The 24737-nt window shown below is 38.4% G+C and overlaps 1 protein-coding gene across 2 annotated transcripts in view; it reads right to left on the minus strand.

Annotated features, from left to right (window-relative positions):
• The window catches only part of LOC134527525 (E3 ubiquitin-protein ligase synoviolin B), a 118597-nt gene that overhangs the window by 8927 nt on the left and 84933 nt on the right, over positions 1 to 24737 (minus strand). For both annotated transcript variants that reach the window (XM_063360269.1, XM_063360270.1), the window contains exons 10-11: positions 21300 to 21492; positions 9875 to 9976 (exon numbers count right to left, since the gene is read on the minus strand). In XM_063360269.1, coding sequence (XP_063216339.1) covers positions 9875 to 9976; positions 21300 to 21492 — 295 coding nt within the window. The remainder of the gene's footprint in view (positions 1 to 9874; positions 9977 to 21299; positions 21493 to 24737) is intronic.

Genomic DNA, 24737 nt, shown 5'->3' on the forward strand with positions numbered 1-24737 from the left:
CAAAACATTGGGATATATTGCCATATGATTACAGGCACTTTATGCTACTACAGTAATAAATATACAATTTAGTGACTTGTGAAACTTGCCAGGAATATAATTAAATATGTTAAAATGAATTTACTATATTCAGAATTTCATTACATGAGCAGATTTTTATGTGCTGAGTATCAAAAAAATTAGGTTGTCAACAATGGAATGATGCCAAACAGGAATGTAAAGAACATTTAAATTTTTACGTTGCTGTTACAATACTACAAAATTTTTTTTGCAAGAATTGTAAGTGGTAATGTAAATATAAAAATACAGAAAAGAAAGCAGACGAACACAAAGTGTTGTTATGATAAGAATATAAAATTAGATCATGTACCATGTAGCACACCTATTTCAAACATTCTTGGTACAGTAAAACCTTTTGTTACAACCCCGTTCATTAAAACCAACTTTCTATTATAACCCCTTTTAGAGGAACCATGTACTACTGGTGTTAAAAAGTACAAAATTGTAAGCAAAATTGCCAAAACATTTGTTGAAGCATGTTGTGCTCTTTCTCTTGGCGAGCGCTGTACTAAATGTGGTGCATGCAGTAAGACTCCCATCGGCTGATCCTCTCCACTATCTTACCACAGATAACAGTTCCATGGCACCAGGCATGTCTTTCCACTGCCCGGAAGCTACCACTGTATTATCGCTTGCTTTGGACACGCTTCCCTCTCTGTATGCTTCTGTTATTACAACTTGGATTTGCAAGATTTTGAATTTTTCTGTTGGTTTTGATTACTGTTCGCTGACGACCTAGTACACTTTATTTTTACTCTTATTTGGTAACATTTTTGGTTTGGTTTTTGTGAACAGTTGTTGAAAACTCACATGGTAATTTTTTTATTACTATACTGTTACGAGTAGACTGGCGGCAGGGTCACAGGGCAGGTCAGTGGCCTGGCCAGCTGGCCCGTTATCCCGCCATTACTGCAACCCTCCCCTCCTACTTCCCCATTCCTCAGCACCTCTGGAGGGCTCGGCATGTTCCCAGAGCCCCGCCTGCATGAAGTGGCATACTTAGGACGCCATTGTTCTGGAAGGCATGGGTGTCAAGTCCACCCTGATGACACGACACTTCAAAGTGGTGCAAGACCATTCCAGAAGGGGCGCTGAGGGGTATAAAGAAGGCAATACCAGCCTCCAAGGCAGTGAAGTGAAAAGGGTGAGTGACCTCTTGGTGAGCGGAAGCAGACGACGAGCAACGGGCTTCATGTGTGGAGACTGGTGCATCAGGACCAGGTTGTGTGCGAGTAGTGAGCGAACAGCACGAGGCAGTGTGTTGGGACAAAGGTGCACAGTAAGAGACCAGCAGAAGGGAGAGCTCCAGTGGGGAGAGTAAACTGTGGACTAAATGAAAGTGTGATTAATTTGTGGACAGACATTTTAAGGATTGTAATTTAATTAATAGTGTAAATAGTAGTTAATAAATTAAACTGTATTTAATTAATAGGGCTATTATTTTTGAACCTGTTTTCCCACTCGTAACAATACAGACTTCTTTCTGATTTGTGTGAAATGAGTAGAAAGAGAGCCTGCCTATCCCTCACTAAAAAGTAAAAAATTATCCAGGAACTGGATAAAAATCAGAAGCTGAAGGCAGAGAGTGCCAAGCAGCATGAGAGAAAATCTTGATAATGCAGTGCAGAAGAAAGGCCATAATGTGCAATTTAAAATCTTAGTCACACAATGCTTGCAGATTTGGAGGAAGCTATGCTGGAGAGGTTAAGACATGTCAGGACGCAAAACTTGCCAGTAGGCGGACCAATATTGCAAAGAAAAGCAGACAATTTATTGATGTTAGGCATAGACAACTTCAAATGATCTAACGGGTGGCTGGATCATTTAAAAACTCGTCACAAGCTACAAAATAAGTCTGCGAAAGTGCATTGGTCGGTCGACACTAGATCGATGAGTGTGTGGTTGTTCTTGTTCCAAGACATCCTCTGCCACTACCAACCTCGAGATTTGTACACTGCTGACAGGCTGGGGATGGTTCACAACTTGATGCAAGATCACAGTCTTGTGGTGAAAGGAGATGTGTGCAAGGGTGCAAAGAGGAGCACCGTTACCCTGTGCTGCAACATGGACAGAAGCGACAAGATGAAGCCACTCGAGATCGGGAAATGCGAGAAATCCAGATTTTTCAATGGTTACTATGGAAAACCAAAATCGGGATGAATGAAGCTGGATTTGAACCCTCGTCCTCCAGAATGTGATTTAATTTTTTATTGTTGTGTCACCTGGCTTGGCTCTAACTTACAAGAACTACTAGAGTTAATGAAAAGAATTGTTTTAAACTAAGTGTTACGAAAATGGTACGGAACAGCAAGCAAAACCCCTTATTAACACATTTCGAGGGAGCAAAGAAAAAAAGAGTAAATTGAAGCAAAGAGAAAATTGAGGGAAAAAAGTAGAACTCATTACTGTATACTAGCCTACTAATATACCATCAATACTCAAGCCATGCTTAAAATACATCATATTTTGTCGCAAAAACTGACTAATATTATACAAAAGAACTTTTAAGCCTGGTTCTTAACAAAATAAACAGGTATTATCTTTGTTTTATTTTTTGAGTACTTGGAGATGTGATTTGCCTCTTGGACATACAAGTTTTCAAATACACCATTGTTTTCCACACTTGACATTATCCCACAGTGTTTAAAGACCCATGAGAGTAACCTTGGTGGTAGGTACTGTGAATTCTTGCTCATTGTCTTTTTCATCATCATCAGTCTCTTCTAGTGCTTAAGTGACATGGCTGTTTGACGTCTTCTACATTCTCTCTACCTCACTATAAACTTGAACCACAGAAATTATCTTCAGTGAAAACAATCCAGCTTTCACAAATTATTGCTGGATGTTGTAAATTTTATTTCTTTCCATGTTCTAGCAGTAAAGTACCCTCTTTTATCGTGTGATCATCGCACTCGCATAATCGTCGCACCTATATTTTAGGCCGTTAAAATTGGGATAAAAATAACTTCACGTGTAAACGTCGCATGTTGTTTTTGGTCCTGCTATTAGATGCCGAGCGCTTTGTGTAGGTATCTTTTCCGTATAAAACGATGTATTTTAAAGTAGAAATCTAATATTAATTCAGACATTACCACTTACAGTGGAACTTCGTTGTTACGAGTACGGAATACTACGAGACCTTCGTTGTTACAACAGTTTTGTAATGCACTGTCAGTTTGACAACGTAAATCATACCAAATTAAACCGGTTATTACGAGTGCCTCCTTGTTGGCCCTTTTGTAAGTACAAGTGACTTGAATGGCATCTTAAAAATAGGAGAAAAAAAAGTCAGTTGAAAAAATAATGTTCACGCAGTAAACACAGCTGCGCTACGAGGGTGCCAGACAGACTGGGTCCTTAGCAGGTATAAGCAATGATCAGGGGAGGAAGGACTGGTGACAAACAACATGCGCTCTCTCTCTCTTTTCCTCCCTCTGTCTGTTGACAGGGCCAGTTGCTTCCCCTCCTAAGTCGGCGGAGGGGTAAATCTAAAAATAGACCAGCTAACACCCTTCCTTTCTTCCTTTGCTCTTTTTTTTTCCCACCGCTTCACATACCCTCCCTCCATGGACATGAACGGTGTCGGTCTTTGTATCACGCCATTTCATTCGCGATTAAATCAAAAACCATTGTAGATACAAAAAATTCCATAGCAACATTTTCTATTCGTAATTTAATTTGCTACAACATTTATTCGACACTTTTTTTCACTATAGTGCACCGTTTTCAAGTTAGGGTGTGAAATTAAAGACTGTTTTGACGGTCCAGAATCTAACTTGACTTTTTCATATTCGGTTATAATAAGAGATTAGAGAAAGTTACAGATGGAACATAAACACAGTTTGTAGGTATCTCTGCTGAAGCCAGGGGACGTAAGGGGGAAGCAGGTCGCCGCCATATTGTGACATGAAGAAAATCACATTTTCTCATAAGTGATGTATGTATGGTGGTGGAAAAGTGCATGAATATTAAACAAATAAAGACTGTTGACTCGAGAAAAATGATTGTGTGCAAGAGTATGTAGTAAACTACATTTCTATATACTAAGTGAAAACTTTTAGCACCAAATTGGAAGTGTTTTACTTAAATTAGGACAATTGTGTTAACGTTGGATCATGTTGGATGGGAATTCGAGCTCTTGCTTGGAGTGTGTATTTACGTGAAATGTCGTCTTGTTCGGCATATGTGTGCACGAACAGGAGTGCAAGGAAGGGGGTCGAACAGCTGGAAGTAGAAAAACAGAAGAAAATAACTTTTCACAAGTAAGTTTAATCATTGTCCTCGAGTGTTCATGTTAGGTTAAAACATGCCTCTTGTTTGGGCCTAGTGGAGTATAAATATATTTTAATACTGGATAGAGAATATATACATACACATTTTTGGCAAAATAGAAGTAGGCCGACTTATAAAATCATGGTCATGTAGTTTTGCATTTCTATTTTTGTCATTTTGCAACACAATTTTGATAATAAACGAGATACAGATGTATGTACGCCTAGTTTATGTTTCATTAGAAGTGTACTATAGATGGCAGTCTTATTGTTATTACATTTATATGAGCCAACCAAGTTAATTTAACATATTTTACAGACCTAACCAGCAATTTTTTTTTTGATTCTGTATTCAGTTGTAACATGTTAAAAAAAAAGGCTACAGTTTGGGTTTTATTGATATCTAACATAAAACCATTTGCAACAAACTATTATTGATCTTCATGCAACGAAGTATTAACAATGTCATTTAACCTATCAAGATCGAGTAGTATGAACATTAATAAGATTGGTAATAGAATAAATAATATGACTTGATATCACATTCCTTGGAAGATCATTAATCTTTAATTGTGTTGTTTAACAGCAAGGGCGCTAAACATCCTTGTAGTTTACCATACGTTAAATGTTCTGGCTCAGGCCTTTTATCATTGATAGTGCTTCTCCCGCAGAACATACCACTCCCTTACAGTTATCACAAGCATATTATATACAAGCATGTTATATTGAATACCATGTCATTTATCATTATGGTGACTAACAAAGGTCTCAACACACTTCCCTGCGGTACTCCTGACGTAACCTCTCCCTTCTCTGACATTGCCTTCCCCACTCTCAAATAGTGCAGAAACTATAACTTACACAAATATACAAATATACAATTATGGTGAAAGTCTACTCTCCACTCTTTCCTACCCTTCCCAAAAAATAGTGTCGTAGGGAATCTAACGTAACATTTCCTTACATTGTACATTTCAAATCTATATATGGCTATATGTTTGTCAAATGTAGCTGCGGTCAGGATTAGTCTATAATGTAGTCAAGGTCACATGAACTTTTAAGCTGGTTGATGAATATATGGGTTCATTCTCCTTTATTACAGCATTTTTGGGTTACCAGGTACAATAATTTAAAATTTTCTCCCGGAAAAATACGCTGACATATATACGATGTCTTGACTTTGTATTTATTTTGCTTTCTGTCACTTGCTGTTCGTGAATATAAACATATGGCCGCCGTTTTCATACATGAACAAACTGGCCACAGTGCTCACAGCTTATGCTCCATCTGTAACTTTCTCCTTTCTCTAGTCTCTGGTTATAACGAGTACTCGTTACTAGAATTTTTGCCACCAACGTCAGCTCTCGTAGTAACGAGGTTCCACTGTACTTATTTAATTAACGGAAATACGAAGTTGTCTGATGTAAATTTTTCTTTTAAAGACTTTTTAAACGTTATTACCTTCATCTATTTGTTTGCATCGCCGCGATGCACCATTTACAATAATGTAGAAAGCGCTAGTTGGTATTATTCGTGTTTGGTTATGTTGCTTCCCGGATAGAGCGTGCACACGTAGTCGAATTTCGATATCTCGCCGATTCCTGCAACGCGCGCTCTCGTCAACAGCCGAGTTAACTACATTTGACGGCCCGCATTCTTTCGTGGCAAGTGTGTACTACGACACGTTAATTCACGTCACAGATTCAAGGGGCTTGCGTTCGCGTCAGAGTTTTTGTTTTTCTATTTAAAGTTGAAGAAAGGTTTTTGTTGCATGACTTATTAATTTAAATTGTTTGGCGTGCTCCTTTAAACTTCACTTTTTAAATAAATGTACTTTCCATTAATGGGTTTTGTTTTCATAAATAACTTTATCTAACAAAAAAAAAACTTTTCTCGCATAATTGTCGCACCCCTAATTTTCAAACTTGATTTTAGAATAAAATGTGCGACGATTATGCGAGAAAACACGGTATAAAGCAGTGAACAGATCTATTTTCATTGCTGATGCATCTTTCCTACAGTCCAGAATTGCAACAGCTCTGGTGACAAGATATGAACGAAACAAAGACTTGAAGGCCTGTCTGACACCCAGATCCAGGGGATGTAGTTCACTTGTGCAACTATTAGGGAAGAAAACAAGTTTTACAACACGCAGTTGAAGGTTTTTTTTTTGTGTGGGACTCTCATCAATAAACAAAAACATTTTCATATTATGCAAACACATTTTTGTATCAAATGAATTCAGCTGGCTCCGAAATAATGTACTTATTATCCAGGCTTTTAAATTTTCTGTATGTTGTGCAGGAAGAGTTTTTATATTTTTGAAACATTTTGGTTTCTTCACCTGGCCAATAAAAAAAAGTGGTAATTTTCCACTCCCATCCGCATTGGTTTGCAAAAGAACAATGATTCGTTGTTTACTAAGTTAACCTCCATGACATTTTTCTCCTCAGAAAATAAATGTTTTATGTGGTAGAACACTGAAAAACAAACTAATTTCATCACGTTGAGAACATATTTTGGTGCATAACCGGTAAGGTTCTCTATCAGCTGAATCTGCTTCCAATGTTCTGCAGTTTCCACAACCACACTTTAACTCTCATCACAAAACAACTTTATAAACAACATTGTGTCACTGCTTTAATCTGTTAATCCATCCATTTAAGGCAGTAAAATCTTGAATGTTGAATTTCATAGCAATAACGCATGCCCTTTCACGGAGTATCACTCCGCTGATTAGTACATTTGCAGTACGTACCCCAATAAACAACTCAATCAAAAGGTCTTCCAGCACTTCTAACTTTTGACTCTTTCACGTAATTAGTACATTTTTTCACAGTTAGCTTGCACTTTGCAGCATTTTCGGTAATTATTCCGTGCTTCTTGATAATCGTATTAAGTGTGCCGACAGAAATGAAGTATTTTTTTTTATCAACAAGGGTAACAAAATGTTTACTAAACTTTTAAATTATCTTTATTTTATCTCCAAACAAAATATTTTTATACAATTTAACATTTTTCATTGTTTTCACTAATCAACCAAATCATCAAGATTGATAAAAAAAACTGTTGATATTTAACACGTGTGTTATTTACACACAACCATCAACAGGTCACTATGAGGCAGCCATGGAACTACACCTTGACGTTGAACAAATGAACACAGTCTTAATGCACATATGGTAGTTATGACTAGCACTATAATGGTGACTAAAATAATACTCGTCAGTTTGGTTTAGGCTACTTGTTCTATGAACTATTAGCATAGAAGATAAATTAAGTAACCTAATCTTCTACCAAACCTTTTGAGCATAATTTGAACATGAAGGAAAACTTACATGTTATTTTTATCTGTGACGGACATGCAATATACACAAAAATATCATATACATCGTATACGAGACATGAAAAACAGAAAGAGGGTAATTTCAGCAATGTAATTGGGCACTTAAGAAAGATTTTAATTAAGGTAAAACATAAATACAGATAAGACAAATACGGTGTGCCGGAAATTACCTATTTCGACACGTTTTTTTTAAAATTGTTATTAAAATTTTAAATTATTTTTGGAAATTTTATTTTTCTTTATAATTTGGTTACTATTGGGTGATTTACACTTTGTTAGGCTGGTGTACTCTACGTAGTTAAACTTTGTGCCAGTAGACTTGAGGCACCCTTTCTCAGGGACCTATTTGATCTTTTGCAAATCCAAGACATCGTTGGCAGCCCGTCTGACATTTCTCCCGCCTGCAGTCACGTCCGGAGTTTGCAATATTATTTCCCTGCCTGACCAAAACTGCATGCAACAGCTCTGGACGAGTTGTTACCATTTCTCAGAGACGAGCTTACCATAGCCTTTCCCGTCACGCATACGTCTTAGGTTCTCTCCTCGAAAGTCACGGCTAGGACGCTCGTTCCCAGCCTCGTTGCACCCCCCACCCCTCCCAGCACCCTCCGGTTCTAAGAATTTAGCCCAGGACCATTGACCTGACGTGATTCCTGCCAGGCAGTGACCGACTCCAAGGCCGACTTACCATAGAAAAAATATGTGCAAGTATGGACCACACACGACATCTAGCGGCGGACATAGTAACTTCTTCCCTTGTCACCAGCGCGCGAAGCTGACCCCCGCGACATCTGGGGACACTCTGCTAACCTCACAGCTACCTTCCTCTGTAGGCCGCCAGAGTGCAGCACTAGACTGCGGCATTAGCCCCAGGCTCTATAGCAAAGTCTCGGGCGAGTCGATTCTTTTTTATTTCAGACACCCCTCAACAGGTAGCGCTAAAATCGGCCAGTGCTACCAACTTCGAGATCAAAGTCAGAGTTTTTTATGATTCCCACTCGGGGAACTTCGGAACCTTTCGGTCCGGACCCCCCAGTCTCCCCTCCACTTTTGATTGAACATTTACTTTTAATTACGAGACGCTGCTCTTCGCCAGACACTTCGCATCGCGATTCCAGACAGACTGTTTGTGATTACCAGCGGATCGACGAGACGCACTACAAGACTTCCATCTGGCCGCAACCGACGATGTAGTCGATTAGACAAGGGATGCGATCCCTGTAAATTTATTTATGTAGTTTAGTCCGTCTGTACTGTAATCAACATAGTAGTTATTTTCTTTTAAATAATTTCTTTTTGAAATGGTAGAAACGTCCGTGCCAGCCGCGTATTTGCAAGCTCCAGATCCGGATTGGCGACGCCTCAGAAAATAGAAGCCAACTTCCCTGTCTGGTGAGTTGCTATCCGCGACATTTCCCCAACCCCCCTTACCTTTTGCGGGCATTCTCTGCCCAGTTTGTTAACTGTATGTGTACTAGTTCTGATTAGTTTTGATTCGGACTGTTCGCAGACAGGGTCCAAGAGCCGGACGCTGAATTGGCATTTTCACCACCCTTCCTCAACAACACACAGGCGCCCTGGCATCATGTTCACGATTGATCTCTGGGAAGCGAAGCACCGACCTCCGGTGCTACTGTATCTATTAACCTTTTTTGAACTTTCTTAAATTACGCCGTCAGATGAAGTTCCTCAGATAAACATCATTTCTGGACTTTAAGAATATATACTGGGATGGTTTAAATATATTTGTGTTTTTTTATTGGTTTATGTATTTTTTTAATGAAACCTTTTTGTAATCTGATTTAGGGCTGGCCCATATTATTTTTAATATACGTATACCTGAGAGCTTTTTAAGTACTTAATTGATATTGTATGTTAATTTTTTTAATATTTGTCATAAGTTTCCTGAGTATGGAGTAATTATATTCAGATGGAATCACACCTTGTTTCTGTTCATTTCTCATAGCCCTGTGAAACCTTAAAGATCCCCAGCACAACGGGATGTCAATAAATTTCTAAAAACATTATGAAGCATGTATTCTAACTCTGTAAATGAATAATAAATATAATTATTCTTGACTACTCAACTTCAAATACTCAATTTTCTGCACTACCTGACTCTACTTCACAATATACTGCCTGTCCACTCCAAGGAAAATCCTACATCAGGATGGCCCATGCCACGACAAGTACTCACTGGTTTGTCTGCTCTGCGGTGGCTTCGGGCTCACTGCTTCCGTTGTGCGTGTGGTTGGCGGTCGTGGCCTCGCTAGGCACCGTGGGAGGAACATTCATCATGCTGGAACACACAGCAAGACAAATTTAACACTGCACCAGAAGAAGCTACGAACAGAAATACTTACTGTAAAAACTCTATATAGAATGAGTCACAATATGACTGATCTATGGTCTAAAGCGTTTGTCAAGGCTAGTATGCACCTTGGAAGTTACAGCTGAACAAAAATTGTTTTTTTTTTTTTGCAAATAATAGATAGACACATGCATTTGTGTTTTTTATTTTATGCCACAAAGTGGTATTATTTTTAGCTGAAAGTGGTGTTATTTCCCAGATATTTTGCATATTAACAGGAATGAATAAAAAAATGTTTTTACATTATTCTTAAAAAAATTCCAGTAGATAAGGTAATTTGTAAAGTACTAAAATAGAGCACCCCTCAACCGTAATTCCCACAAACGGAACTCCCGATATCCGGAACTAATTTTCCAAAAAAATTAAAACATTACAAAACATTACAAAACATCTCCAAAACATTTCCGCACTGGAACGAGGCGTTTTTGCTTTTGCCTTACTGTACATGTCTTGTAGGCGCGCGCACGCACGTCTGTCAGAGAGCTAATTATAGCCAGTCTTTCCCGCACATTGCGTAAATACACCGCTGGTTTTTGCGTCGGACGTGAATTACTATAAAGATGTTTATGCTGTAAGTAGTTTTATTATTTCACCGTGTCAAGTAAACGGAAAATTTCGGCCGGCCCGAGAGTATGTACACCGACTCCCACTATACACGCTGACACACGTGATAGCGAGTAACATTTACTTCCAACGTGTGATGCTTTCAGTTTGTAGACAATAATTTAGTATACAAATATGTATTATGTACATATTTATACGTTAATATATGGTTAAACAGTCTACATTTACCTTAATTTCTCTATCTCTGTGTTTTTAAACGAGATGCTTGAAGTGTTCATGGTGTCTACCAGATCTAGTAAATGAAATTCCCTGATTTTTTCAGGTTTTCCAGGTATAAAACGGAATTTTTCCAGGTTTTCTGTAACACAATTACGGCATTCCACGAAACTGAAAAAAACTGCATAGCAGTACATTCACGGGTTTCAAACATGGTTGCTACAGAAATAGAATCTTATAATTCCCTGACTTTTCCCGGTTTTCCAGAAATTTAAAAGAAAAATTCCCAGACTTTCTTTTGAAGTACATACCATAAATATTAACGTGCATATGATTAAATGTAATATAAAAATTTCAATATGAGGTAAAATAAGGTTTTTGTTGTGTTATTTTGACGGCAGAATTGGGAATGTGTTTTTTTCCTTCGACATGGCTGGTGAGAGCTCTTTGGCCCATATTGCGAGTTGAATACTTTTGTAGCACAAAGTGCAGTACGCAGAATTTATGTTTTTAGCAGAGGGTTTGATATGCTGAAACTATGGCTCCTAGAGCCAATTCTCCTTAAAAGTAGTTTTCTTCGACATATCTAAGCTAAAAAAAAAAGTACATATTAATATTTTCAGGTTATGTTAAAACATTGTTTATGAATGCTTAAAAAAATATAACTACACAAATACAAAAACTATTACAAATTCACACCTAGCAATATAACGGGCCTAATAGAAAATTACAATAGCAGCATTACAACTTGCAATACTCTTACAATCTTACAATGTTAACTAACGATTCTGGGGAAAAACATGTTCAGTTATGCATATTTTTTATACATAATGTGTCACGCAACAGAACTCACGGATTATAACGGTTGAAAAAAAAAAACATTTATAAAAATAGGTAGAAAAAATTGCAAAAACATAACCGTACACAAAAGCCACGTGTTTTCATATCAGCTTGGTAGTTTTCAAAATAAGAATTAGTATTGCCTCTTTATCAAAATGCACTTTATTTTCTTACGATCACATTAAAAACTAACTTCACCTGAAACAACGCCTTTAAATTCACGTAATAAGCTTTGTACTCAACTTATTCCAAGTGAAAATAGCCTTCAAAAGATAAACGACGCCATGCCCGTTCTGAAGTTCACTGCATGGAACGGAACATAATACAAAGTCTCAAGGGCAAATTAAAAAGGAGCAAAACACGAACAAATGAAGGCCTGGGTTCGCTAGTGAACAAACCAGTGCCTGGATTGGCCAGAAGTTATGGTGGGTGGTTGTAACAGCCTATTGCAATGGACAATCGTAGACCAAGTAAAAAAAAAAAGTTGCAGTTGCCGTGTGCCTTAAGCAGCAGCCTTTTAGCGGAGTCGTTCGGTAGCGGTACGAGCGCATCAAAACAAAGTTTTGTTTGAATTATACGCAACTTTAAAATTTCCAGAATTCGTAGCATTTTCCCCGACATTTCCCAGAATTCCCTGACCATTTTAAATTCCCTGACATCTCCCGGTTTTCCCGGTTTTCTAGTCCTGTAGCAACCATGTCAAAAAATTTCAACTCACCTAAATAAGTAAAAAAATTTACCTTTTTCCAGACGAGGCCAAAGTGACTCATTTGATGACAAATAAAACATGCTGCTACAAATATTTCACACACTTACTTTTGCAAAAACATTAGTAAAAGGAAGCTCCCATCAATTTTGCAGTGAATCAACTATTGCGTCTATTGCACTTGCTTCAGAACGAGCCAAATCCAACACTCGAGCCTTCTTCAACTGCAATGCCTTGATCTCCTCTTCAACTCTTCTTTTTTCTGCCTTCTTCTTGTCTGTAGCTTCCTTTTCTTTTTTGTTTTGTTTGCAGGGCTTCCTTACACCTACAACTAGCATTTCTTACATACTGTAACATGGACTTGGTGATATCAACATGCTTTACACCTCCAGAACGTTGAACAAAGTCATACACTTGTCTTTCTGCAATCAGTGTTTCTTCCTGCAAGTTTTCAGTTAGCAGAAGAATTCACTGAAAATCCTCTATCCAATTATGCATTTCCATGGGAAAGTACCAACATCATCCTCACAAACTTTAGTAGGCCTGTTTTGGCAGCTACTGCATGTGCCTTAAGAATGAGCATCCACAAGTGATCAAGGCGCCCGTCTTCTCGAGAAAAAGACGAGAACAGTGCTTCAGAATATTGCGAGGAACATACCAACTCATATGATTGCTCAATGTTATCAGCTTCTTGACCTGATAGCCACCTGTTTTGAAGACAACATTCTAAACTGTACTTGAAACGCTGTTTCCTCACACCCAAATTTGAAGCCACAGACGGACATAAGCAGGAAATTCCCTTGGTAAGTTTGTACTTCAGGGGACTTTTGTCTTGAAGTTTTTTTACCATAACCTTTGGACAAGTCCTAACATCATTTTTCAGTAACAGGATAGACTTTTCTGGTAATTTCTCTTTCTTGATGGTATGGCATACTGCATAACCCAACTTGATATTGTTAGCAGTCAATAGATTTTCCTGGTTATCTACATCCAATCGAGATACATTGCGTTTCTCCTTAAAGCAATTCAGTACCCCTGCTTTCACAAACTTTCCTGCCAAAGCTAATAAAATGTCTACCAATGAATCATAGCGAAAAGGTGCAATGGGTGCTTCACTTTGGAACATTGTAAGAAACAATTCCAGCTCTGATGCCAAAGAGTGGAAGAATGTCAATTTTACTTCTAGAAGATTATCTTCAAGAGCACTTTTCATTACACTGAAAGAGACAGATGAAATAGAAACTTCACTAACAAATTTCTTCAGGTGGGGTAACTTTTTCATGGCATGCTCAGCAACTGCCGTATTCATCTGATTGCACAAAATATCTTGGGAAAAATCTCTGATCCAGTTATTCTAATGTAATCTGCCCTCCTTGCAGGTACGTGCTTAAACAAATAGTAACTGTGCCTCAAAAAACTAACTACATCCCATTGTGTAGCAGAAATTCCAGTTTTGAAAGCACCATGGACCGTATGAAGCCCACAGCTACCAATTTCTAGCAATGATGGCGAATCTTCACCAAAAGTGTCTGTAATACGTATTTTCAAAGCTAACAAAAATGCCCAGTTTACGTTGAGGGCATCCATAAATACTTAAAATGAAATGCACCTGTCGATATAATCTGAACGTGGGAAGCACATGCTGCAGCACGTCACGTCAGCAGGATAACAGACCAGCTTGAACCAGTTTTTATCACGTGATTTGACGCCACTTCCGAATCTGATGGTAAATAAAAGAAAATGGACGTGGGAACTGTTCGATATTTGCCATTCAAAAATAAAAATGGGAGGGGATACACTTGATGCTACGTCAATGCAAGCTGATCAATAAACAAAAAATCGTATTGCCAACTACAACCTGCCAAACAAAAATTCCCTGATTTTTCCCTGATTACAATATTCCCTGATTTTTCCAGGTTTTCCAGGTTTTTCAGAGTCGGTAGACACCCTGAGTGTTATTCTTGTGTATGTGAAATGTAAACTGTGCGTGGCAGTGACTATACACTCTTCAGGAAGTGTGAATCACTAGCACGTCAACACAGAAGTAACACAACACTGCAGCTGAAGTCCTACTACCTCCCCCGAACCCTCTTCATCATCCTCTTCGCTCACGCACGCACCCACCCAGACATAGACACAGAGATAAGAAACACCCGCTTGCCAGCTTGCTAGAATGAAGGTAATTCAACCAGCCCGGAGTTTTACGACCCGGCACGTTTTGAAAACAGTACGTATGTAGATCTACATATTTTTTATTGTATGGTTTTATAACTGTGGAAAATATTTACAGTACAACTTTGGCTATACATATAAGTTAATATGTGCAGCATGTAATGGCTTTTTTCTTTGCCTCCCTACGGCAACTCCCCTTACCCGGAATTTTCCCATAACCGGAATAGACCTCCCCCCAATGATTACGGTTGAGGGGTGCTCTACTGTACTGCTTAACACTGGTACCAGCAGTAAAAAGTACTACACCAATCAAAAATATATATATATTTACACAAACCATAATTTAATAATGTCACAAAATTACATTATGTTCAAGAATACCAAAGTTGATATTGTGGAAATTTTATTTGGTAGAAGGCGAATATAGCTGTTAGAAGTATTCAAATACAGCTGAGGGATCTCTAAAGACTGGAAAAATTTCTGAATCACAGAAGATTTTCTTGTCAGGCGGGGACATCATTTCCACACGATTTTCATAATGTTTTAGGGTTATTTATTTAGAGTTTTTTTTCCTACATCTTGCCACGTAAATTTTTAGAAGAATTATATAGTAAAGCGGGATTCAACACAGCAATTCGGAACATTTACCCATGTTATCAGTTAAAATATTTTACAGAGAAGAGTCTCCAGCAGGTAGTTAAAAACAGATAAGAATGGATAAGTATTTGTTCATAAAAATTAAAACACTCCATGGGTGTTAAAGTTGAAAGTTTTCAGATCAGATGGTAGAAATGCTGCATGCCAGCTCCGTGATTAGTTTCGTACAGAATGGGGCAGCGAAAAGAAAAAGCTTGTATAGATCTCGTGGAAAACATCTGGTCACATACTCACAGCAAAGACTCCTAAAGCCTAAAAACATACAACATTTTTCTGGTGGATAATACACAGTGAATGATGACCATATACTGCCCCTCCCCCACATCCACCACCCCCTCACATTCTCTCCTAGCGCAATGACAACTCAGGCAATTATCTTCTCCCGTGTGGACCCGACCCCCCCCCCCCCCCCCCCTTTCCATGCCGAAGAAAAAATCCTCAATAAGAAGGGGAAAAAACTTTGCCTCTTTTACCAAGCAGACATAAACTGGACAGAAAAAGAGAGGAACATTCTAAGCAGCTACTGTGTTACTACACTTTAGTTCAAACAAACCAAAAAATGTAATCCATAAATGTTAATATATGTTAATATAAATAATGAAATATTTTCACATAGAGAAAATTAAAAAAAAAAAAGTTTTAAATTTTTATACCTGCATTGTATTTAACTATAAATTAAAACTGCTCACTGTATATTCTTTTTAAACCCACCCTCTTGCCCTCTTGAAGTACCTTCACACACACTGCAATTGCCTTGCATATACAGTAGAATCTCGTTATAGCGAGAACACGGATATAACGAGGTATTTTTGAGGAATTTACGGCGTGATCGCTTAAAGCGCACTTTTGTTATTTGTCTGCTTTATCTCCACCCCTCTCGCTCGCCACTAGACATCTTGCAGTTGACGCCTGTCACATTCTTCAGCCTTGCAGTCGCCACCTAAGTGCGTGGCTTTAAAAATAGAATCCCGTCCTTTCTTTCTTTTATCAAACTTCCGTTAGTTATCTGTGCCTGCGACTTCACAGTCACAGCATCACTGGCTAGCTTCAAGGCCAAGGTATGCTCGAGTCGAATAAACCAAGCCTTTGAATATACATATACTTGTACGCATGGGCGTAGATCCTGGGGGGGCCAGGGGGGCCCGGGCCCCCCCTGGAATTAATGGGCCCCTCCTTGGGGGGGCCCACTTCGTGATTTTAAAGTTAATGGTGTACACAACACACACACACACACACACACACACACACATATATATATATATAAGATTATTATTTACGACAGACACTTTGACATGCTTTACATTCCTACCTTCGAGTTCCGTAGTTATTTTCCCCTACCCCTTCTGCGAAAGCCATGGTATGGAGTTTTCCAGTGAGAACTTTGAAACCCTTAATTCCTAGAAACCGTTTATTTCAAAGGACGAAGCTAGGGTAGGGTTCCGTTAGCATTTCCTTCCCATTGTTACCCACACTACCTTGTCCTCTGAAACGATAGTATTATATTATTATTTTAAAGTAGTTTTGCTCTCGTGTGCGCCAGTCTTCTGCTTTCTTGGCAAACATCAACATGGATAAGTTCGTGACGCAGAAGAAACGGAAAACAGAATCTGATTCTCACCTGGTAAGCTTGATTGTTTTATAAGTAGTGACTATTATTTAGGTAATATATTTTATTTAAGTGATTATGTAACGTTATTTTTTTCCAGTAAAAAAAACAACTTAATACTTTAACAGTAATTATAGCAAAATTTAGTTTATTTACGAACTGAAACTTATATACCATTTTCTGGAATTTTTTAGCTCATCTCCATTCTGTAAGGCTAGCTGCTCTGTACGTTACAAGTGAATATACAGGAAATAATTTTTTCCTCGTCAATATGGAATTTGAAATCACTCCCCTTTTATTATCAAACGATAATTTTCACAATTCATTGCCGATAATCACTTTATAACATTTGTTATTTGATGACTGCAACACTGCATGAGTAAACAGAAGTAAGAGTGAGAAAGACGTATTTAAACGTTACACATCCGTATTTAAGTTAATAAGGAAGCAAACGCGTCTCTTTAATAACTAATCAAGTGGCATATTTTAACTAAATAATTCACTGCCAAAATACTGATTATACTAAATATAAGCCGAGAAATGTATGTGGTTCCAATTAGCTGTAGGATAAATTTCATAGTTCTATCTCCGAGATTTTTCATTTGTGCCATTAAGTTTTTTTTCTTTTTTACCTTGTTGATGCCTTTACTAAATAAAAAAGTCTTTAAGGGTTTTAATATGATTCGATCGTTCATTTGATGTTGATCCGTTTATTAGCTTTGGCGCTTTGGGTTTTTAGGGCGCATCAAAAACTGTGAACAAAGAATTTCATGAACAGCATTCGAATGGCAGTAATTATGTGATGTGGCATAAAAAACCCGACAAAGTGCGAGTCGAACTCGCGCACGAAGTATTCCGTACCATTATCTATAAAAACGGCAAAAAAAAAAAAATCATGTCTGTTGTATGGGAGCCCCACTTAAATATTTATTTTATTCTGTTTTAGTATTTCTTGTTATAGCGGCAACAGAAATACATCATTTGTGAAATTTTATTCTGTTTTCACGTTTGTTGTATGGGAGCCCCCCTTAAATATTTGTTTTATTTTAATTTAATCATTTATTTTTAAATTGAAATTAGAATAAACACTTTTGGAAAATGGAAATGTATGGGTGGGGTGTTATCAATTTGCATTATATTCACGTATATTATTTTTATAGATTTTTTCATGGATATTTTATGTATTTAGGTTAGCAAATTATTCAAACATGTTTGAGAGATCACTTCTTATAGTCATTAATTAATAATTACTAAAACTTATGTTGCTCTACTTTATTGTTAATATCACTTACGTAAACATAAAGTGTATAACATAAGAGTATGTCAACCAGAGAAGACTTGTTTCAGTTGACCTCTAGCGCAAAATTCTTAAACCACAGAATTCACGGGCCCCCCCTGGAAATCCTACAGATTTGCGCCCATGCTTGTACGCATTCCTTGTTATTTAGAAAATAGACAAAATCTATTTTTTCCCGCCATTAAGCATAACAATGTGCACTTCTTTTAAAATATAAATGCTCTTAATTAATTTGTTGCGACATTTTCATTAACGAATAATAACATTGTTTATAACTATGTTAGGCCAAAAAAGTCAGAGCTGTCTTTATACTTGTTGCTAATTGATCACGTTAATAATACATAAATATTTATAAACGTGTTTGGAATTATTTCAGTCGTGACACTTTACAAACACGTCACGTTATTTATTTTACTATCTGACAAATAGTAGGCACTAGAGCTGTAGCAAACCGTATGTATTCGGCACTGAGTAACGGGTGCGCCATCTAGTAACAAGTAACGAAACGTTACACACGGCTGCATCTTGTTACTCACATTTTTCGTATGTTTTACGCTTGCACACACATATTAGATGAATTTACGTTACAAAGAACGAGGTTTGTTTATTAAGTAAAGTATAATTTGGAAATTCGTCGCCCAAGTTTTTTACTGTTTATTAAAGGTATTGTGTGAGTAGACAAAGTTTGAGATTGGAACAGAAACAACGTAAGAAAGTATTTTTTACAAATTAGAGATATGTATGTTTTTGTTTTTATAATCGCCTATTTTCACGTTTTTTTTGGTTGTCATCTTTAAAGAGATAATATTAAAAAGCCGCTCTAATGAGATTTAATTGTTTCTTGGTTAACAAAAACTATTAATTATCAAATATTGTTAATTGTTTATATTCTATTTCTTATTATTTACGCGACGTCATACTGTACGCGTACGCAATACGACTGGATTCGTTGCCGCAACATAACATAGCATGTTATGCTGTATCAGAAGTAACGAGTAACGTAACGATAGTAACGAGTACTAATTGTTATAGTAACGAATACATACGGGTACGCATTTTGTCGTTACTTTTACACCTCTAGTAGGCACTATGGTATTTATTTCCGAATCGTTAGGACAGTTTTCTTGTAACTTTTGTTTCGGTCAGTTGTTGGGGTATCTGTCCGGGAAAGGGTTGGTGATGGTTTGAGTTTAATCCCAAATTTATTTTCTAAAAAAGTTGACAGGTTTCTTTAAATGAAAAAAGTATAGTTTTCCAGCGACTATTTCGTTTGAGGCGTACGTGCGTTGCCGCACTCCTGCTTTTTTGTAAGGAATTAAATCGTCGCGCCTACACTAGCGCCGCCTGTTAGCAACATCCCGAACCAACATGGCTGCCAGCAGACAGCCCGCATCGACAATAGATAGCAGGACAATGCTGCGTCGGCCGCAGGCTGAGATTCTATACTTACGTGGCGTGGTAGGGTATTCTGGTTATTTTAACGCAATCGGTGATCGCATCCGTACTTGTGGGGTATCATTTTAAAGAGAATTCACACATCTGCTCACAGAAATTCAGATTTCGTTAATATAACCCGTTATTTTCCAATTATACAGGTTTAAACACAATTTTTATGCTATTTTCGGTTAATTTTTATTTTTTGGGGGCCAAAATTTGTCAATTTTGTTATAGCGAGGACACAGTTATAGCGAGGATCAAACCCGGAACCGTGACACCTCGCTATAACGGGACTCTAGTGTACATATATTCGCTTTGCTCTATATATTAATTTTTTTTTGTAGCTCCTTTTTTGATTACCATGATAAATAAATATTTATATCTTCCTTTCAAAATCTGAATATTTAACAAAGTTTTACCTATGTAATTGTAGCGGACTTCACCTAACCAACATTTCAATTAGTATTATTTATCTAATTTCTCAGAAGCCACTACACTAAATTTATACTTTCTCTTTTATTATGTACTTGTTATGGTTGTGAAAATTTTTTTTTGGTTGGATTCTAATTCTTACTATTCAAATTCAATACTTGTATTCGAGAATAATTTGATATTTGTATTCTTATTTGATTCAAACTAAAAAAACTATTTGTTTGCGGGCAAACAACTCATGTGCTGTCTTTGGTTTAGGGTCAACTTAACCTCAAAAAGGTTCAAAAATTAAAATACCCAAATTCTAAAGTTTGGAAGGATCATAAATGCCTGAAGAAAAAAGAAAACCAGTAACAGCGCCGCTTAATGAATCATTTGTTTTTTCTCAGGATTCTTTCAATGTATTTACTACTTACTGATCCTTCACCTTTCATATTGAGTTCTTACTTCTTATAAAGGCCAAGTCATAATCATGGCTTAACAAACACCACCAGGCACTACATTACAACAATCAAAACTAATCTGAAGGAAATAAAGAAAGAAGAAAAAGAAGGAAAAAAATTAACAAAAACGTGTACACAAGGTGAGATCAAGAATTTCATAGACCCATTGGTCCCGAAGATACAGTTGCTTATTACAAACAAAACTCTGCTTAGAAAACTCTATATATCAACCAAAATATCAAAATATCAACCTTCTGCGTCTGGCTGCTGGCTTCACGTCCATTTACATGATCCATTTAATGGCATTAAAAAAAAAGTTTCAATTGTTTGTTTCATTCTTATACAATTCCACAGTGTAAATCTTGATAAAATTTTGCACACTTGACCTTCGAAACAAGAGGAAGGTTAATGTTTACGTGAGATTTTGAGAAAAACCACACGTGAGATTTTGAGAAAAACCACATTTTGAAGAATTTCCTTACTCTACCAAAACAGTGGTTAAGTTTATATGCAGCATTTTTACAATAAAATAATTTGCAATAAATTGATCTAAAACAGATCAATTCCGAACAATAAAAATAAGTGAGTATTTGTGTTTAAAAATGATTCAATGAGAAACGCACGTAAAAAAAATTACTAATTTTTCTATAATTTTGATTAAGTTTTCGTTAAATACTACTAAGCTCCATGATACAACTTGCACTTCAGTGTCATGCCTGTGTTTTGACAGGATTTTTGGGTAATATTTCTGTTTTACCACAATTCATCATATAATCTTGTTGATTTCTTCGTCTATCTTAACGGCTATAGCATTGTTTGATTTTTTTTCCCCCCGTGCGAGCAGTGGCGTGCTCGCAAGGAGGGGCCAGTGGGGCACGCACCTGGGGGCGGCGGCGGCGGCGGCGGCGGCGGAGTACTGCTGCATGAGCGCGACCGAGGCGTCGAGCAGCAGCTGGATGCGACGCAGACACTGCAGGCGTGCCTCCACGCTCTCCCGCGCCGAGCCCTCCATCCTGCGCAGCTCCTCCGCACTGAGGCTCCCCACGTGGGGCGGCATGGCGGGGGGCGGCACGCCTGCACACGGCCCACACGCACTCACAGTACGGTCCCACCAACCTGACCCGATTACTGCAAGCCCACGATAAATGTACAGTAATTATAGTCTTAAAATGCACATAGTACAAGTTTTGGATGGACGACACGATAAAAATCAGGAATGGGACGAGACTCAAAAACAAGCCGAGTCCGAGCAAGTGGCTGAAGCTCGACTCGTCAGTAGAGTTCGTGTAACTCGACGGAAAGAGACTCGGATGATCATTATTATACCGTTATTTGCCATCACTTAACCGCTTAATCTCGTACATGAATTATCTAAGTGTACAGATTATTTAAAAAAAATTTCACTGCCTGAAAAACGTAAAATGTTTCCGCTATTTATGTTTTAGAACATTGCAGAAGATGCCATTTTGGAATGGCCTGCTGTATCTTATAGATTTGTAACATAGCACACAAACTACGAAAATATTTTTTGGAATTGACATTTTTTTTTGCTACTACAAAGGCAATCTGCAGTGTTGCACTGTGTATCTTCATATCTTTGGCTTTCTAGTTATAACAGTAGGTTGATTTATTTTTGTTCACAAAAAAGTGTGCCGGAAATTAGGCATTTCGTCACCTTTTTTTAATTTTTTATATAAGTTTAAAATTTTTTGGGGTTTCTTATTTTTTTTAATTTATCTGGTTGTTAATGGGGGTGTTTACTTTTGTTAGGCCAGTGTACGCCACGGATTTAAACTTTGTGCCAGTGGACCGAAGCCCCTTTCCAGGGGGCCAATCTGATATTTTGCTGTCTAATGTGGACATGGTCAGTCCGGTTGAAATTTCTCTCGCCTGCAGTCACGTCCCGAGTTTGTAATTTTAATTCCCTGCATGACCAAAACTGCATAGAGCAGCTTCTGGGCTGCAAGCTGCTACTTCTCAGAGAGCTGCTGAGAGAAGTAAGTCTGGTCACGAATACGTATTAGGTTCTCTCCTCGAAAAGCACGTCATGGACGCTTGTTCTCAGCGTCGTTGCACTTTTGCTCCCCCCCTCCTCTTTCGGTTCTAAGAATCCGCCTAAGGCCAATGACAGGTCAGAAACCCCAGCAGACAGCGACCGTCTCCCAGGATGCCTTGCATAAAAAAATGTGTGTGCCAAGATGGACCACCCCGCGACACCTAGCGGCAAACTCGCTAACCACCCAGCCAACTTACCCTGTAGGCCGCCAGAGTGTAGCACTAGACTGCGCCCTTTAACCCTTGGTTTAAGCAGACGCCTTGGGCGAGTCGATCCTTTTTTTTAATTTCAGACAGCCCTCCACAGGGAGTGCTAAAGTCGGCCAATGCTACCAACTTGGAGATTTCAATCCGAGTTTTTTTTATGGCCCTCACTCGGGGAACTTCGGGACCTTTCGGTCCGGACTCCCAGTCCACCCCTCCACTTTTGATTCAAGATTTACTTTTAATTACGAGACGCGGTTCTCCGCGGGACACTTCGCGCCGCGACTGCAGACGGACCGTTTGATTATCGGCGAGTCGACGAGACTCTGCAAAACTTCCATCCGGCCGCAACCGACTATGTAGTCGCCTAAATGAGGGATGCTATCCCTATAATCTTTTTCAAGTAGTTTAGTCCGTCTGCGTAGTATAAAATGTAATAGTTATTTTTTGTCTTTTAATTTTTTTTGAAATTAGAAAACAACCGCGCCCAGCCGCGTATTCGCGGGATCCAGTTCCTGGCTGGCGACGCATCTGTGAATAGAAGTCAACTTCCCTGTCTGGTGAGTGACGATCCGGCCTTTTCCCCCACATTCCCGTTTGTTGGCCTTTTGCGCCGACGGTGTAGGATTGTCTGGAAACAAGTCTAATTCGTTTTGAATTTGATTTGGGTTTCAGACAGGGTCGAAGTGCTGGAGAGACAAATTGTTCCCAGCTCGTGGTCCTGCACCTCCACTGCGGGTCACGTCAGAAGAAATGTTTCCGCGACCCAAGGTTATCTGTTGAAGACCCGGGTGGTAATGTAAAATCAACATCCCCCCCCCCCCACCTTCTAGCTACGAACTACATCAATTGAATGAATAGCCTACCAGCGAACAGTGCTTCCCTCAAGAATCTGTAAAATCGAGGAAACTCATATATATATATGTAATTGTTGGGACATTCAAATTCGGTGCAATTTTTAAATTTTTGATTATGTAATAATTTTTGTTAAGGTGTAATATGTATAGTGTTAAATAATCCTGGGGCGCCCCCTTTTAACTTTTGTTAATTACTAAGATTTTTATTGTCAGGTTTGAATAATACGAACACAAAATTCCTTAATAATAAACCAGGGAACCTATAGACCAAGCTACTTGTGTAGTGTTAATTTATTTATGATATAACTTCGTCCCTTAAACGATCCACCAGCTCCCCTGTTGCTTGTGTCAGGGAGTTCCAAATTATCTTGTTCTCCACCTCGTGCCACCTCTGGTCAATAACTTAATTTTTCTTACTTTTTTTTACCCAGCAGTTTCCAAGGCCCCTTTTAATTAATTTAAAATAATCTAATTTTGAGGCACGAGGGGCGTTACAATTGGTAGCAGAGCATGGTTTGGTCTATAGGCATACCTAAATCGAGTAGGCATACCTAAAATTAAAAAATATATATTTAAAAAAAATTGATTAAATTTGGTGATAGTAAATTTTGTAATAATAACATTGTGAACTGATCGCTGGTACACCCGGTAGTTATATTGCTTTTTCTATTTTAAAATTTATTTTGAATTTTACGTCCCACTGTGATTGTGTTTGCGCGCGGTCAGACACCGCGCGGCCCCGTCGGCGCGACGTCCGTGGAGGCAACGTGCCTTATCAGGCGCGCGTGTCATTCTCTCTGTCACCACATCACCCCGCCCCTTCACGCCTCACCGGCTGGAGGAGACAAGGTCATGTCGTTGCCCCCGTGTCCGGCAGCGTAACAATGCTTTGCAATCTAGTTTGTCCTCACGGCCGACAGTGCCCTGAGTTTGTCTAAATTCCTCCCTTTATCTGTGTTTTTTTTTATAACACATCCGCCTGCAAACGAGGCCATCTTTGTGAAAAACAGATCATCTAAGTCCTTTCGGACATTGTGGTTTTTTTTGTCTCTCGGCGTCTTGCGCGCGCCGACATGTTATCTCTTCACCACATGACAGGGCCGCCAACCGCGCGGAACTCTTCTCTACTCCACCCACGTACCACGTGTTTTGTAAACAAACGACCCATGCTTTGTAGGTCCTAATAATATAATTTTTATGTCA

This window comes from Bacillus rossius, chromosome 1 (genome assembly GCF_032445375.1).
Source record: "Bacillus rossius redtenbacheri isolate Brsri chromosome 1, Brsri_v3, whole genome shotgun sequence".
Taxonomy (NCBI): domain Eukaryota; kingdom Metazoa; phylum Arthropoda; class Insecta; order Phasmatodea; family Bacillidae; genus Bacillus; species Bacillus rossius.